The 12,138-nt window shown below is 37.4% G+C and overlaps 2 protein-coding genes across 3 annotated transcripts; both read left to right on the top strand.

The window, feature by feature from the left end:
• The first annotated feature begins 338 nt into the window (after positions 1 to 338).
• LOC103997354 (protein arginine N-methyltransferase 2) lies at positions 339 to 3,815 on the top strand. Of its 2 annotated transcripts, XM_065168726.1 has the most exons (4): positions 339 to 1,120; positions 2,672 to 2,755; positions 3,477 to 3,533; positions 3,630 to 3,815. In XM_065168726.1, exons 1-4 carry the CDS (start codon positions 436 to 438, stop codon positions 3,695 to 3,697), a joined length of 894 nt encoding a protein of 297 aa, XP_065024798.1. In that variant the 5' UTR covers positions 339 to 435; the 3' UTR covers positions 3,698 to 3,815. The 2 variants fall into 2 exon arrangements, with proteins under 2 accessions (XP_065024798.1, XP_009416813.1); XM_009418538.3 differs by lacking the exons at positions 3,477 to 3,533; positions 3,630 to 3,815 and having other exon boundaries at positions 2,672 to 3,249.
• A 20-nt stretch (positions 3,816 to 3,835) lies between these two features.
• LOC103997355 (uncharacterized) lies at positions 3,836 to 11,697 on the top strand. The gene is made up of 16 exons (XM_009418539.3): positions 3,836 to 4,061; positions 4,206 to 4,250; positions 4,345 to 4,385; positions 4,502 to 4,583; positions 6,236 to 6,280; positions 6,659 to 6,715; positions 7,587 to 7,646; positions 7,734 to 7,861; positions 8,239 to 8,512; positions 8,601 to 8,667; positions 9,294 to 9,364; positions 9,510 to 9,599; positions 10,069 to 10,177; positions 10,535 to 10,626; positions 10,873 to 10,978; positions 11,423 to 11,697. Exons 1-16 carry the CDS (start codon positions 3,930 to 3,932, stop codon positions 11,518 to 11,520), a joined length of 1,497 nt encoding a protein of 498 aa, XP_009416814.2. The 5' UTR covers positions 3,836 to 3,929; the 3' UTR covers positions 11,521 to 11,697.
• The last annotated feature ends 441 nt before the right edge of the window (positions 11,698 to 12,138 follow it).

Below are 12,138 nucleotides of genomic sequence, written 5' to 3'. Positions count from 1 at the left end.
GAAGATCAACTCGGATTAATATATAAATATTTTTACTTTAAATAATTTTTATGAAAACTCAACATTTTTACTTGGGAGACATATCGAACAATCTCCTTGAGATATTTTTATTTCAGATGTAGCTCAGACAATCATAGTATGCATATGGATTTGAATTATCGAAGTATCTTCCCGTAATAAAAGAAAAATAATTTATATTGTCATCCTTTAACCCTCCGTGAATTGCCGTACATTAGGAACCGAATCCAACTCCATTAATTGGGTCGGATAAATCTGCATGCCCGGAAAAATCCGACCCGTTGTCAGCTGCCCGATTCCACAAATTATGATCGTATGGTTCGGCCGGTCCGGAATCGGCCTGACATCTTTGCCGCCCTAATCCAGCTTCCATCAGCTTCGCCCACGAGGAAGAGAGAGTAGCCTCGCAACCACGCTATGGCGAAGTCGGCGGAGGAACAGCTCTGCGAGGCGGCTGTTGAAGGCGACTGCGCCAAGATCGGCGACCTCCTCTCTGCCGGTGCCGACCCCACCTACTTCGACGCAAGCGGGATGACGCCCCTCATGTACGCCGCGCGCCACGGCCACGCCGACTCCGCTCGACTCCTCCTTTCCGCCGGTGCACCGTGGAATGCCCTCTCGCCATCAAACATTTCCGCCGGTGACCTTGCCATGGAGCACGCCCATCAGGAGGCCTTCGACGTTCTCCTCAACGCCGGCATCCAGGCTGAGCTCGTTCTCGGGACCATCGCCCGCGTGGCGGAGCGCAACGGCGAGAAGGAAGGAGGCGGCTTGAACTACCTGGAGGACAGGGTGTCCTTCAGCGAGGACAAGCTGATGGACTCGGAGAGCAAGGCGGTGATGATGGAGTGGGAAAGACCGCTGATGGAGGCACACGCGAGGGCCGTATGCGGCGGCGGTGGGAAGGTGCTCAACGTGGGGTTTGGGATGGGGCTTGTGGACGAGGCAATTCAGAGGTACGGGCCGGTCGAGCACACGATTGTGGAGGCGCATCCGGAAGTGTATGAGCGGATGCTGCGTTCAGGCTGGGGGAAGAAGGAGAATGTGAAGATTGTTTTTGGACGGTGGCAGGATGTTCTTCCGCAGCTTGAGTCTTATGATGGTAATATCTTCATTGAGTTCTAAATTTGTGCTGCAAAATGTTTCTTATATTATCTTTTAATACTAATATTGTGCAAAAAGGTAAGCTCTACTTTGTTTATATGATCATAAATCATTAATATTTGCACCCTATGAAAGAAGAGTCACTGCGTTTGTTATTTCAATAATCAATGGGAAAATTAGTTTTTATTATAATACAAGAACACCATCACCAAGTACATGCTTTCTCATAGGATTGTTAAAAAAAGTATTTCTTATGTTATCTTGCAAGTGGTGGTGAATGGTAAGTAGTAAAATTAGCAGAAAAAAGTTTTGCTTTGTTTTGTGTGATTGTAACTATAAACAGAACTGAATTCTTCATAGAATAAATAGGAAAAAACAAGGATTTCACCAGAGTAGTAGAACACCATTGCCAAGTACCAACATATGTAATTCTGAATGATTGTTGATGTTTCATCTTTACTGAAGTATCCTCATTTGGCTATTGGATAGCACTAAAATTTGATGAACTTTCTCCTCTGCAAGAGCATGTTACTGTGGCTGTTGGCAAAGAAGCAAAACCAAACCGTTTGCTTGGACTTGAACTTGCCTGATTTTGATGTTGTTGATACAACCTTTCGTTCTGAGCTCCTTATGGATGGAATGTAATGCCTGGAACCAGAGGATATACTTGTTTCAGACTGTGCACTACCTGTTGGTTATACTTTAATGTTGGCCCTATATGAACCCCTTCATGTGTAGTCTTTTAGGTAAAAAGCTTTGTACCACTTAAATCATGAACCTTTTGTCTCCAATTTTTCTAGCAATTTCCTAGACTTTCAGGAATTTTGATTTCTTAGGAACTAATTTTACTCCACTACATAATCAAGTCTAAATTGTTCAAACTAGCCTAACTCTGCATGGGATGGATTCCATAGTATTTCTCTATGTGGATGTAGAGGTTAAATAGGAGTCATGGTTCTATAATGCAGGTTGCCAACCAATGTTAAGCCAGTTTGTGCCATGCCATGGACGGCCTGTGTTAAGAATATAATATGTAATTGTATAATGTTATATCTTCTCAATATAAATATGTATTCTATAATAAAAAGGTGGGCCTAATAAAAACTGAGCAGCCTAATAAAAAGGCATGGGTTCTACCCAGAAGTTTGGCTAGTCCATGAGCAGCTAAGTCTAACACCACTTATTGATGTCTTGGTTTGGTTTTCATGTCCACAGGAGATACTCATGGTTTTCCATAATCTTCAGAGTCCCATCTTAATCACTTCCTAAGTCTCAAACAATAAAGTTGAAATCAAGGATTTAAAAACAGTATATAGACTTGCACTTGACTGTAATATACATCAGTACGGTACTTATGCCATTGAAATAGATATAAAAATATTTTATGTGTTGTTTTACTATGACATTCATTTGGTTCTATTTGGAGAAATATCTGTGGAAAATTTTTAATGTCTGTGACTTGGCATATCGCTCTATGTTCCGAGGCTTTGGTTGATTGTGCAACGTACTATTGGTTTCGTTTCAATGCTATAATATTCTTATCCTGCAGGAGTATTTTTTGACACTTACGGAGAATATTATGAGGACTTGAGGCAATTTCACCAACATCTTCCTAGACTACTGAAGCCCGGAGGTGTATACTCATACTTCAATGGGCTGTGCGGTGATAATGCATTTTTCCATGTAGTTTACTGTCAGTTAGTTGCATTAGAACTTGGAAATTTAGGTTATTCTACTCAATTTATTCCCTTGCCTGTAAAAGATTGCTTGACAGAGGAGGTATGGGAAGGTGTGAAACGGAAATACTGGCAGCTCGACACATATTACCTTCCTGTTTGTCAGCCATTAAGTGATTCAGAATGATCTTTTAGTGCCAAACTCGAGGTTGCTCTCAAAGCTGGGATTCATCCTCAATGTTGTGCTTCTTTATGCAAGCAACATAGTGTTTTCAGGTGTTAGGCTTCCATGTTCACCATCTGGTATTGTGGGCTTGAAGCCTGAGAGGATGCTTCAATTTGATGATTACAGTGTCTAATGAACAATAGCTACATGGTTGATGTGGGCTTAAGCTTCAACTATATTAAATCAACGTCGTGCATCCTATGTCCTTCACAGGCTTGTTTTCTACTTTGTTGTGCTGAAGCTGGTCATACAAGTTGAATTGTTGCTCATAAATTCTGGTCCTTTTGTTCATCTTGATGAAAAAGGAAAATGTTTCTCATTGCTATCACTGCTTTGATTGTACTGTTTCAAATTTGTTTAGTTCCATGAGATTCGTAGGTGCATTCGGCATCCAACTAATTTCTCATCTTATCAATATATATGATATGATAATTGTGCTTAATTTTGTACAGGTCAAAATTCTTACTTTTGTTCTTTAGCAGCAAGTCTGCCTTTGCAACCACGCTGTCGTAAGTCTATCTTGTTGTGGATGGCTCAATTAAATATCAAGCTATAACTTTGCCTATTTGATAGTCATCAACAGCTGCGAGATTATATGTCTACAGGAAACCGAGAAACAACGAGTGCTGCTACAATGTTTTGTTCGAAGAAAATTAAAATAAGCTATTATTGAGAATTAGCTAAGCGGTTCGGACAGCGAGCGCATATGGTTTCCGTTTAAGACGGTTCGGTTCGGTTCGGTTCGACTGAGAAATCTGGAGATGTCGAGCCGGACCGGGATATCCTGGTCCGGTTCTGGAAGCTACTAGGTTTTTATCGTTGCGAAGCGGGGAGGCGAATCGAAGTGGGCGAGGGTGAAAGAAGACGCGGAAGAGCGGAGACGAAAGTTTGCGCCCGGAACTGAGATGGAGAACGGCGGTACGCTCGTCGACATCGGATCCGCCGCGGAGACGGTCGCAGCGGTGGAGGAGGAGGAGGTGGCCTCGGTCGCGCCGCTTCACCAGATTGAGTCCCTCTGCATGCGCTGCGGCGAGAACGTAATCTCCTTGAGCCCCATTATCTTGGTGTCGAGATTGAATAATTCTTATCTTCACGGTTCACAGAATCCGATGCTGTCTTTGATGTTACTGTTCTCGTAGCTTGGAATTTTTTGATTGTTACATGCGTTGTCTTCGATTCAGGGCACGACGAGGCTTCTACTCACTCGGATTCCGCACTTTAGAGAGGTAGAATAAAGACAAAAAAAGATATTCTTACTAGAAATTTTCATATATTGATAGAGAAATTATTGCAAGATTTTGCTTCTGATCTTCTATGCAGATTGTGTTGATGGCTTTTGAGTGCCCACACTGCAACGAGAGGTACTGCACGATTTTTTTCGGAAAGAGAGATGGTCGCTGCACAATTATTTCAGATGTTCTTTTCAATTAAAATTTGGTGAACTGAGTTATTTCTTGATTTTTGTAATCGTCATTAGGAATAATGAGGTTCAGTTTGCTGGTGAGCTCCAGCCTCGAGGATGCTGCTATCGCTTGGAGGTGCCTGCAGGGCGTAGTGAGGTTTGCTTTCGCTGAACTAAGATATTCCGGGACAAGTTTCAACTTAGATTCTCTCACTTTGTTATTCTGTTGAGGGTGGGTCTTAGTGACATGGTAGGATTGTTCTTTTGCGACCTGGATGAGCGTTTGAATCATAGAAATTATCTCTTTGCCTATAGGAATATGGCTACTTATGTTTACTCTCTTGAGGCTATGCATTGGCGCCTTTTATTTTTGAACTTTGGTATTCAGTTCATGTTTGGTGATTTCCTAGAAAGTCTTTTTTCCTTAAGTACACTAGTTAATTATTTAGGTGATCTTTTTGTTGTTGAATGGGCTACTTTAGATGTCACTTTTGAGTTAACATCTCTCCTTCCTAACAATCAAATGTTATTTAACCGTATTATCCTTTAAATGAAAATAATAGTGACAGGAAATTCTCAAGCATCCATAATGTTAATTTTGGTGCAGAATTATATAAATAGTTTTAATCTGATGCTGACTATTGAGGAAGTAGCTCTTGTGAATTTGTTTTCGGAGTTCAGGGGTATATATTGTTTTACATTGTTGACATTGAAGAATGGATAAAAAGGTACATTTTGACATTTCAGAATTATTTATCTTAAAACTTAAAAAGAAGTGGTTGAAAACAACAATTGACTTCATACTTATTCTTTGTTCTTCTTACCAACACAATTATAGTTTTATGCTTGTATTGTCTATTGTGATTATTACTTGGTAGGTTGTAAACAGTCTTTGTGTCATCATAGTTTAGCTACTTCAGGCATCGATTTCTCTACTTGCAGTTTAAATGATATGATGATTTTGGCTTCTTCCTTCTGTTGTTTCTCAAGATAATCTTTTAGTTATCTGACACCTTGATGTATGGTTATAGGGAATTCTATCCTGTGTTATTGTTTTATATTGTTAACTTGTTATGATGATATTGCAACAACTTGCCTTCTGAAGTTTTACCTCTATGTTTTTTTATTCTTCATCTTCTATTCCCTCAGTTATCTTTAGTTTTGTTCTTCGAGACGTGCTACCTTAGATGTCACAATTTCATTCAGGTCTGTAGATCATGTTCCAAAGTGTCATAATATATAATTTTTTCTGTTTAGGCATCATAAACAATTAGAACCTTTTATATTCGTCAAGATTTTCTTCTAAATGATTTTAAAATGGTTGCAAATTTCTTTCTTCTGATGAGGAGAACCTAGTCCATCTATTATAGGGTTTCTTCGCCTTGAATTTATGGCTCATTTGTGTATTATATCATTTGTAAGCATTGTGAAGCTCATCTGACTCTGTCTTTGTACCACTAGCATCTTTTTTTTCCCTTTTCAATTTAGCACATCATTGATGTTTTGAAATGTTTGATTGATGCCCTTACTTTAGTCTGAGAATATTTCTATCATGTATCTTCTTTTCATTGTCTAGCATGATACTCATAATAGATATTTCCTCGCTAAACTTAAATTTTGTTTATTGGTTAAGGTATTGTCAAATTTAAATTCAATGCATCTGATTATTTTGCATGTGATGGTCAAGTTAGGTTTGAAATTTCGATAGTATTGTGCTACACTAGTACAGTAGGAATGCACCAAATCCATTTGAACCTCATTTTACTTCTGCAACTAGTAAAACTCTTAGCTGGATTATTGTTTTTGTAGATACTTAATCGGCAAGTGGTGAAGTCTGATTCTGCAACTATCAGGGTAACTTTTTGCTCTTTCTTCATATTGTTAATTGTGAGATTTTGTAAAGCTTGCACTGTAGTTCTAGTGGGTTTATAAGTTATTTGCACTTAAAAGAATTATAATACTTAGTATGTGCCATGAGTTGCATTAACATAAGGATCAACTTATGGCCACTTATCTTTCTATCTGAACCCAGTTTATACCATAATTTCCCACAAATTTCGTTCCATGGCAACCATGGATTAGGTAGAGCAGCTTCAATGACCCAAGCAATTGTTATATCTAATACATGGCTTCTGGGTCTGCATCTCATAGTATCTAGGCATGCATAGTTGTGCATCCTGTTTCTTTAGTTACTGATTGACATAATGACATTTACTTGCCCTATATTTACAGGTTCCAGAACTGGATTTTGAGATTCCTCCTGAATCTCAACGTGGAAGACTCTCTACAGTAATTCTCTTTCCAAATGATAATATTCTTGTTTAAAAGACCTCTAGATGCGGTAGTCAAAGAAAGTGAAATGATTAATGTTAGTGATACGAGGGGAGGTAGAGGAAGATCTATAAGACTTTAATAGAAACTATAAATAAAGATTTAAGTACTCTGAATTTAACTAGGCATATGATTTTTTACATATCTCTATGATGGCAAAAGATTGATGTAGCTGACCCCAAATAATTGGGACTTATGATATTATTGTTGTTGTTCTTTATATTGATAACTCTTCTGTTTTAATCTTTTGTTGACATGGTTGTTTGTGTCTCATAACTAGTCTCATTAGTCATTTTCCTTTCACCTTAAAGATCTAATATGATGGTTAGGACAGAAGGAATAAACCATGATAATTTTCTAGAAACTTTTGTAGGAGCAATTTTCTATAGAATTTTTTCTGCTTCAACAAGGCATGACTCAAGTGACCTGCATAAAAGGGGATGATTGTTTAAATATAGAAGATTAGTGGAAATTTCTAAAATGGAAAAGTAATTAGTATCTTATTCATAAGTTGCCAGTCACAGGTGTATCTAATGCCTGATTAAAATTTTATTATGCAATGTGCCTTATACTTCTAGCTCTTGAGGACATTATTTTTCTGTTCTTGACATTAGTTGAGAATATGTACAAGAGAACTAAACATAAAAGTAAAGATGGTGCAGCAACCATTTTCCAATATAAAATTACTGAAAATTCATCCATTCGAATATGTTAAACTCTTTCTTGAGTTGAAGACATATCGACCATGTATAATGTTGCATTGTTTAAGTAATGGTCGTACACATTCAGTTTGTCCCTAACTTTACCAGCCTTGTTGTCATGCTATTAGGTAGAAGGGATACTAGTTCATGCTGCAGATGAACTGGAGTCCCTACAAGAGGAACGAAAGGTACATCAAGGATTTCCACTGTTTCCCTATTTGTTGAGCTTACACTATTCTGCATTCATCTCAGTGTATGTAGTTCATCTTATGCAGAAAGTGGATCCCGTCACTGCTGAAGCTATCGATGAATTCTTGACAAAACTGAGATCCCTTGTATCAGGAAATGCTGCTTTTACTTTCATACTTGATGATCCTGCTGGAAATAGTTTCATTGAGAACCCGTAAGAGTTCTCCTATTAACATTGCTGCCTTAGTTATATGACATTAATGGTTTTGTTATTCCATTCGATGTCCAAAAAAGTTGCTTAGTTTCCTGCAGTATATGGATGTCTCTAGTACTCTTTGATGTTTCTGGTTATTACATAATGCATGACTTTTGCAAGCAAAAAAAAAAAAGTAGATATTAGGTTTTAGGTAGAGATGTAGAGATCATAACCCGCTTGTGGAGATTTTTTTTTGGATCTAAGGATGAGCCAGATAAGCTGTGTCATGGTTTTGTCATGGTATCTTTTTCACAGATAGATCTGGGATTTATGCCTTATAAATGGTCTCATGTAAAGTTTCTTGTTGTCCATTTGATTTTATATATTCATTGTAGGTTAGCTCCATCTCTGGACCCTTTGCTGTCTATTAAATTTTATGAAAGGACCAAGGAGCAACAAGCATCATTGGGTTTTCTTGTTGAATCATCTCCAGAAGAAGAGCCTGAAAGACAGGTTGATAGGGATGCTTTGGCGGAGGAAAATAATGTTAATGTAGTGCAGAGGGAGCCACATGGCTCTGTTGGAGCTCTTGCTGGCCGTCGTGCAATTGCCCAGGGTAAAGCTGAGGATGTTGCAGCAGCCTTGTGTAGATACTCAGCACCAGAAGAGGTAAAATTTTTCTGTTTGATTGACACGTTTTTCTTTTAAGGTTACTTGTAATCTTTCCTTTATCTTAATTGTTTCTTTTTTTTCTCAGGTTGACACTCTACCGTCAACATGTGGGGCTTGCGCAGCTGGATGTGTTACTCGCTTCTATTCTACTAGTATCCTTCTTTTAGTTCATCATAATATCCTTCGTGCCTTTTTTATTGTGTCGATGTTCTATTTATGTTGTCATAATGTTTAAGTGCTAATATATAAATTACATATAACCACTATTTACATTCTGAAATGGATAACTGAGCTATCTAGACTAGGGTTTCCAACACATGAAAAAAATGGCATGGAGACAGTCACATATCAGTATTCTAGCAAGATTTTTCAAGCTATTTAGTATATGCCATTGCTTTCCCATTGCCTGTTGGGCTGCTAGTGAGTTTGCAGACAATCCTTGAAGGCCAACAGATTCCTACATAGAGTGATGACATTGAATGGTATTTTCGTCACATATCATGAATTCTTTTAGTAACATTTTAGAAATGATAAAAGAGTAATGAGAAAGAGTTCTGAAACTTGTTTTTCAAGTAAATCAGCAACTTGTTTCTTATGCTTTTGGACTTTACCTAGTACAATAGAAAAAGGTACTTGGAAAATAAAGTGTCAAGTTGTCGTTTGTGATAGTCTTTGTGAATTTGTAATTTTTTTCTTTGTAATTAAACTTCTGTTCTGACACTAATTAATGTTTGATTAAATTATGTTTCGTGATTTTGTGTTCCTGAACAACATGCAGAAATTCCATACTTTCGAGAAGTTGTTGTGATGGCAACCACATGTGATATGTGTGGTTATCGTAGCTCCGAGGTTTGATGTTACCTTAAATTGTATATATTAGGAAATTTATTCATCCTTTTTTTATTTTCAAGGTTTTCGTGAACTCTTGTGTGTTTTTAACCGTTGGAGAGTTCTGAATTTTGTTTGTTAAACTTGTTGCTGCTGCCCTGAATAGTTAAAGGCTGGTGGTGAGATCCCTGAAAAAGGAAAGAGAATCACAGTGTATGTGCAGAACATAGAAGATCTTAGCCGCGATGTGATAAAGGTTTGTCTGCATTTCTCTATGACTTGGATGTGCAACCATCATAATAGAACTTCTATGCTTTGATCTACTCATAATTTTGGTATAACTTGCACTCTGCAATGAAACCCATATCAGCATTGAACTTTTCAAAAACATTATATAGAAACCAATTAATTCAAAATATGCATCGAAGATTATTATTTATTAGGATTAAAACAATCTTCATCTGCATATGAATTATTATCTTCGAGAGGTTTCCATGTCCCTGGTGCCATCACAACAGACTGATGTTTAAATCTGTGGTGGTAGTCGTCAAGCTTCGAAAATCACTATAGAATCTAATTCTTTTAAGTTTGTCTTGAAGTAGATAATGTGATAATATGCACAACATTATTTTTCGAAAGCATCAGTGTTCTCATTTGTAGCAGAGCTGCAATATTTCCTAACACTAGTGTTTGTCTTCTTGTTGCTGCTTTCAAATTTTCCCCAGTCGGACATGGCTAGTGTAAAAGTTCCTGAGCTTGATTTGGAGCTTGCAAGTGGCACTTTAGGTGGAATTGTCACAACAGTCGAAGGTCTAATTACTAAAATTAGCGAAAGTAAGTTTTACTTTTTCACCTCCTTAAGCATGTTAATCTCTCTATCATCAGAATAATTACATATGTTGCTAAATTTTTTCTGTTACACCTCTTTAATTACCTTATCACAAGTAGATATCTTAATGTTTCCAGCTTCTTTTTTTTTTTTGAGTTGGTTTCTACACCATACAAAGTCTATAAAGGCATATTTACAAATATAGAACTTCAAATGAAGCATATAGGCCTCGTGCAGATCTTGTATGTTGGATGTTTCAGGGTTTTCCTTTTTTACTTCATCTTTTGGGATCTTTTACTAATTACAAATAGCAAAATCTCTTGTAATCTTGGAAGAAATAATAACACTGTTATTGCTTGCAGATCTTGAGAGAGTACATGGATTTTCTTTGGGTGATAGCAGTGATGACTGGAAAAGGAAAAAATGGCTGGATTTCAAGTCGAGTCTCGCAAAGGTATTTGAATTTTACTTTGTTGTAAAGTAGTGAAAAAATCTATGCTCCATCTATTTGTGCACATATCATGACAAGTCTACATGAAAGAATATACGTTTTTTCGCTAATTATTTCTTTGTTATTCTCTGGTATACAGATCTGATATCTATTTCAGTTAGCCTTCTTTTTTAACGTATGGTAGAATTTGTGAAGAAACATTGGCCAACCTTCATTTTTGGCTTGATGTATATGTTGCTTCTCATGCAGCTTACGAGTTTAGAGGAACCCTGGACATTGATAATTGATGATGCATTGGCTAGTTCTTTTGTTTCCTTTACCACAGACTCTGTGGAGGATGACAAGCGGCTTGTTGGTAAGTTCTCGCTCGTATAATAAAAAATTTAATTAAAGGAAAATAACAACACTTTACCACACCACTGTCAACTCTGAAAAAACATTTAAAATATAATCTAAGAATAAAGCAGCATATAAATGGCTAACCAGTGGTTCGAACTTTATATGTATCCTTCCATCTGAAATTGTTTCATATTTTTCATCTGTAAACAGTCATTTTTTTTAGAATATGCTAATGGTAGTAAATTTGTCAATAACAAATTACTTTATCGAATTCATTTATTTTCGGTCTTAACAGTACTGTCTTGGTTTATATGTGTTGATAGGACCAATCTCTCAACAATAAGATTCTGCATTACCATTGATACCCCGAAATCACTTGCGTTACATCATAGAATGTACTGTAACATGTATTGATGACTATGACATGCTTTTCTTATCCTTTGATGTTCGGCGATGACAGTTGAGGAGTACGAGAGAACCTGGGAGCAGAACGAGGAGCTGGGTTTAAATGACATGGACACGTCGTCGGCGGACAATGCTTACAGCAGAACCGAGTAACGAGGGTTCATATTTAAGATGTAATTTGGGTTGGATATCTAATGTGTACGATTAATTAAGCTAAGGATTTTATTGTCGTTTTATAGGCCATGTAAAAGTTATTTTGAATTATCAGGTTAAACTATTTTTGTTTACTAGACCAAATCCAAGAGTGTTATCTGAGTGCGAGTTCTGTCATTGCTGTGTTGTGTTGTAGAGAGTAAAATCAATCCGTCAACTTGATTCAAGTCATCACTCCACGGGTTCAATTATAGGGTTGGCAACACTTCCCGATTTGTTTTCTACAGGGCTTGAAGCAATCCAGGGGAAAGAGATTTGTTGATCCGATTCAAGCAATCCAGGGGAAAGAGATTTGTTGATCCGATTCGTTTGACGTTTAAGTTAGTAACTCGAGGTGTACAAGTGCGAGTGCAAGTAATTCTTAGTTTTTTTTCTCTGTGTGAGCTTTTATACATGATCGTAAAGGACAAAAAAGAAGTTTGTGATCATAAATGCCAAGAAGGAAGCTTGTGATTGTCTTTCTGGTCATAAATGACAAAGAAACCTTCGTCTTCTCCTCCCTCTTTAGGCATCACGTGGTAGTAACGTGTCAGTAATTAACCGATAATGTATTCCTTC

This window comes from Musa acuminata, chromosome BXJ3-9 (genome assembly GCF_036884655.1).
Source record: "Musa acuminata AAA Group cultivar baxijiao chromosome BXJ3-9, Cavendish_Baxijiao_AAA, whole genome shotgun sequence".
Taxonomy (NCBI): Eukaryota; Viridiplantae; Streptophyta; class Magnoliopsida; order Zingiberales; family Musaceae; genus Musa; species Musa acuminata.
Note: the sequence above shows the minus strand (reverse complement) of the source record. Positions and strands in the feature narration are given on the sequence as shown.

What these genes read in the sequence shown, in the direction of transcription:
- LOC103997355 (XM_009418539.3), top strand. Translation starts at nt 3,930, where the DNA reads ATGGAGAACGGCGGTACGCTCGTCGACATCGGATCCGCCGCGGAGACG. An exon ending in CCCTACAAGAGGAACGAAAG is followed by an intron (nt 7,647 to 7,733) that starts GTACATCAAGGA and finishes CATCTTATGCAG; the next exon opens with AAAGTGGATCCCGTCACTGC. An exon ending in AATAGTTTCATTGAGAACCC is followed by an intron (nt 7,862 to 8,238) that starts GTAAGAGTTCTC and finishes TATTCATTGTAG; the next exon opens with GTTAGCTCCATCTCTGGACC.
- LOC103997354 (XM_009418538.3), top strand. Translation starts at nt 436, where the DNA reads ATGGCGAAGTCGGCGGAGGAACAGCTCTGCGAGGCGGCTGTTGAAGGC. An exon ending in GCAGCTTGAGTCTTATGATG is followed by an intron (nt 1,121 to 2,671) that starts GTAATATCTTCA and finishes CTTATCCTGCAG; the next exon opens with GAGTATTTTTTGACACTTAC.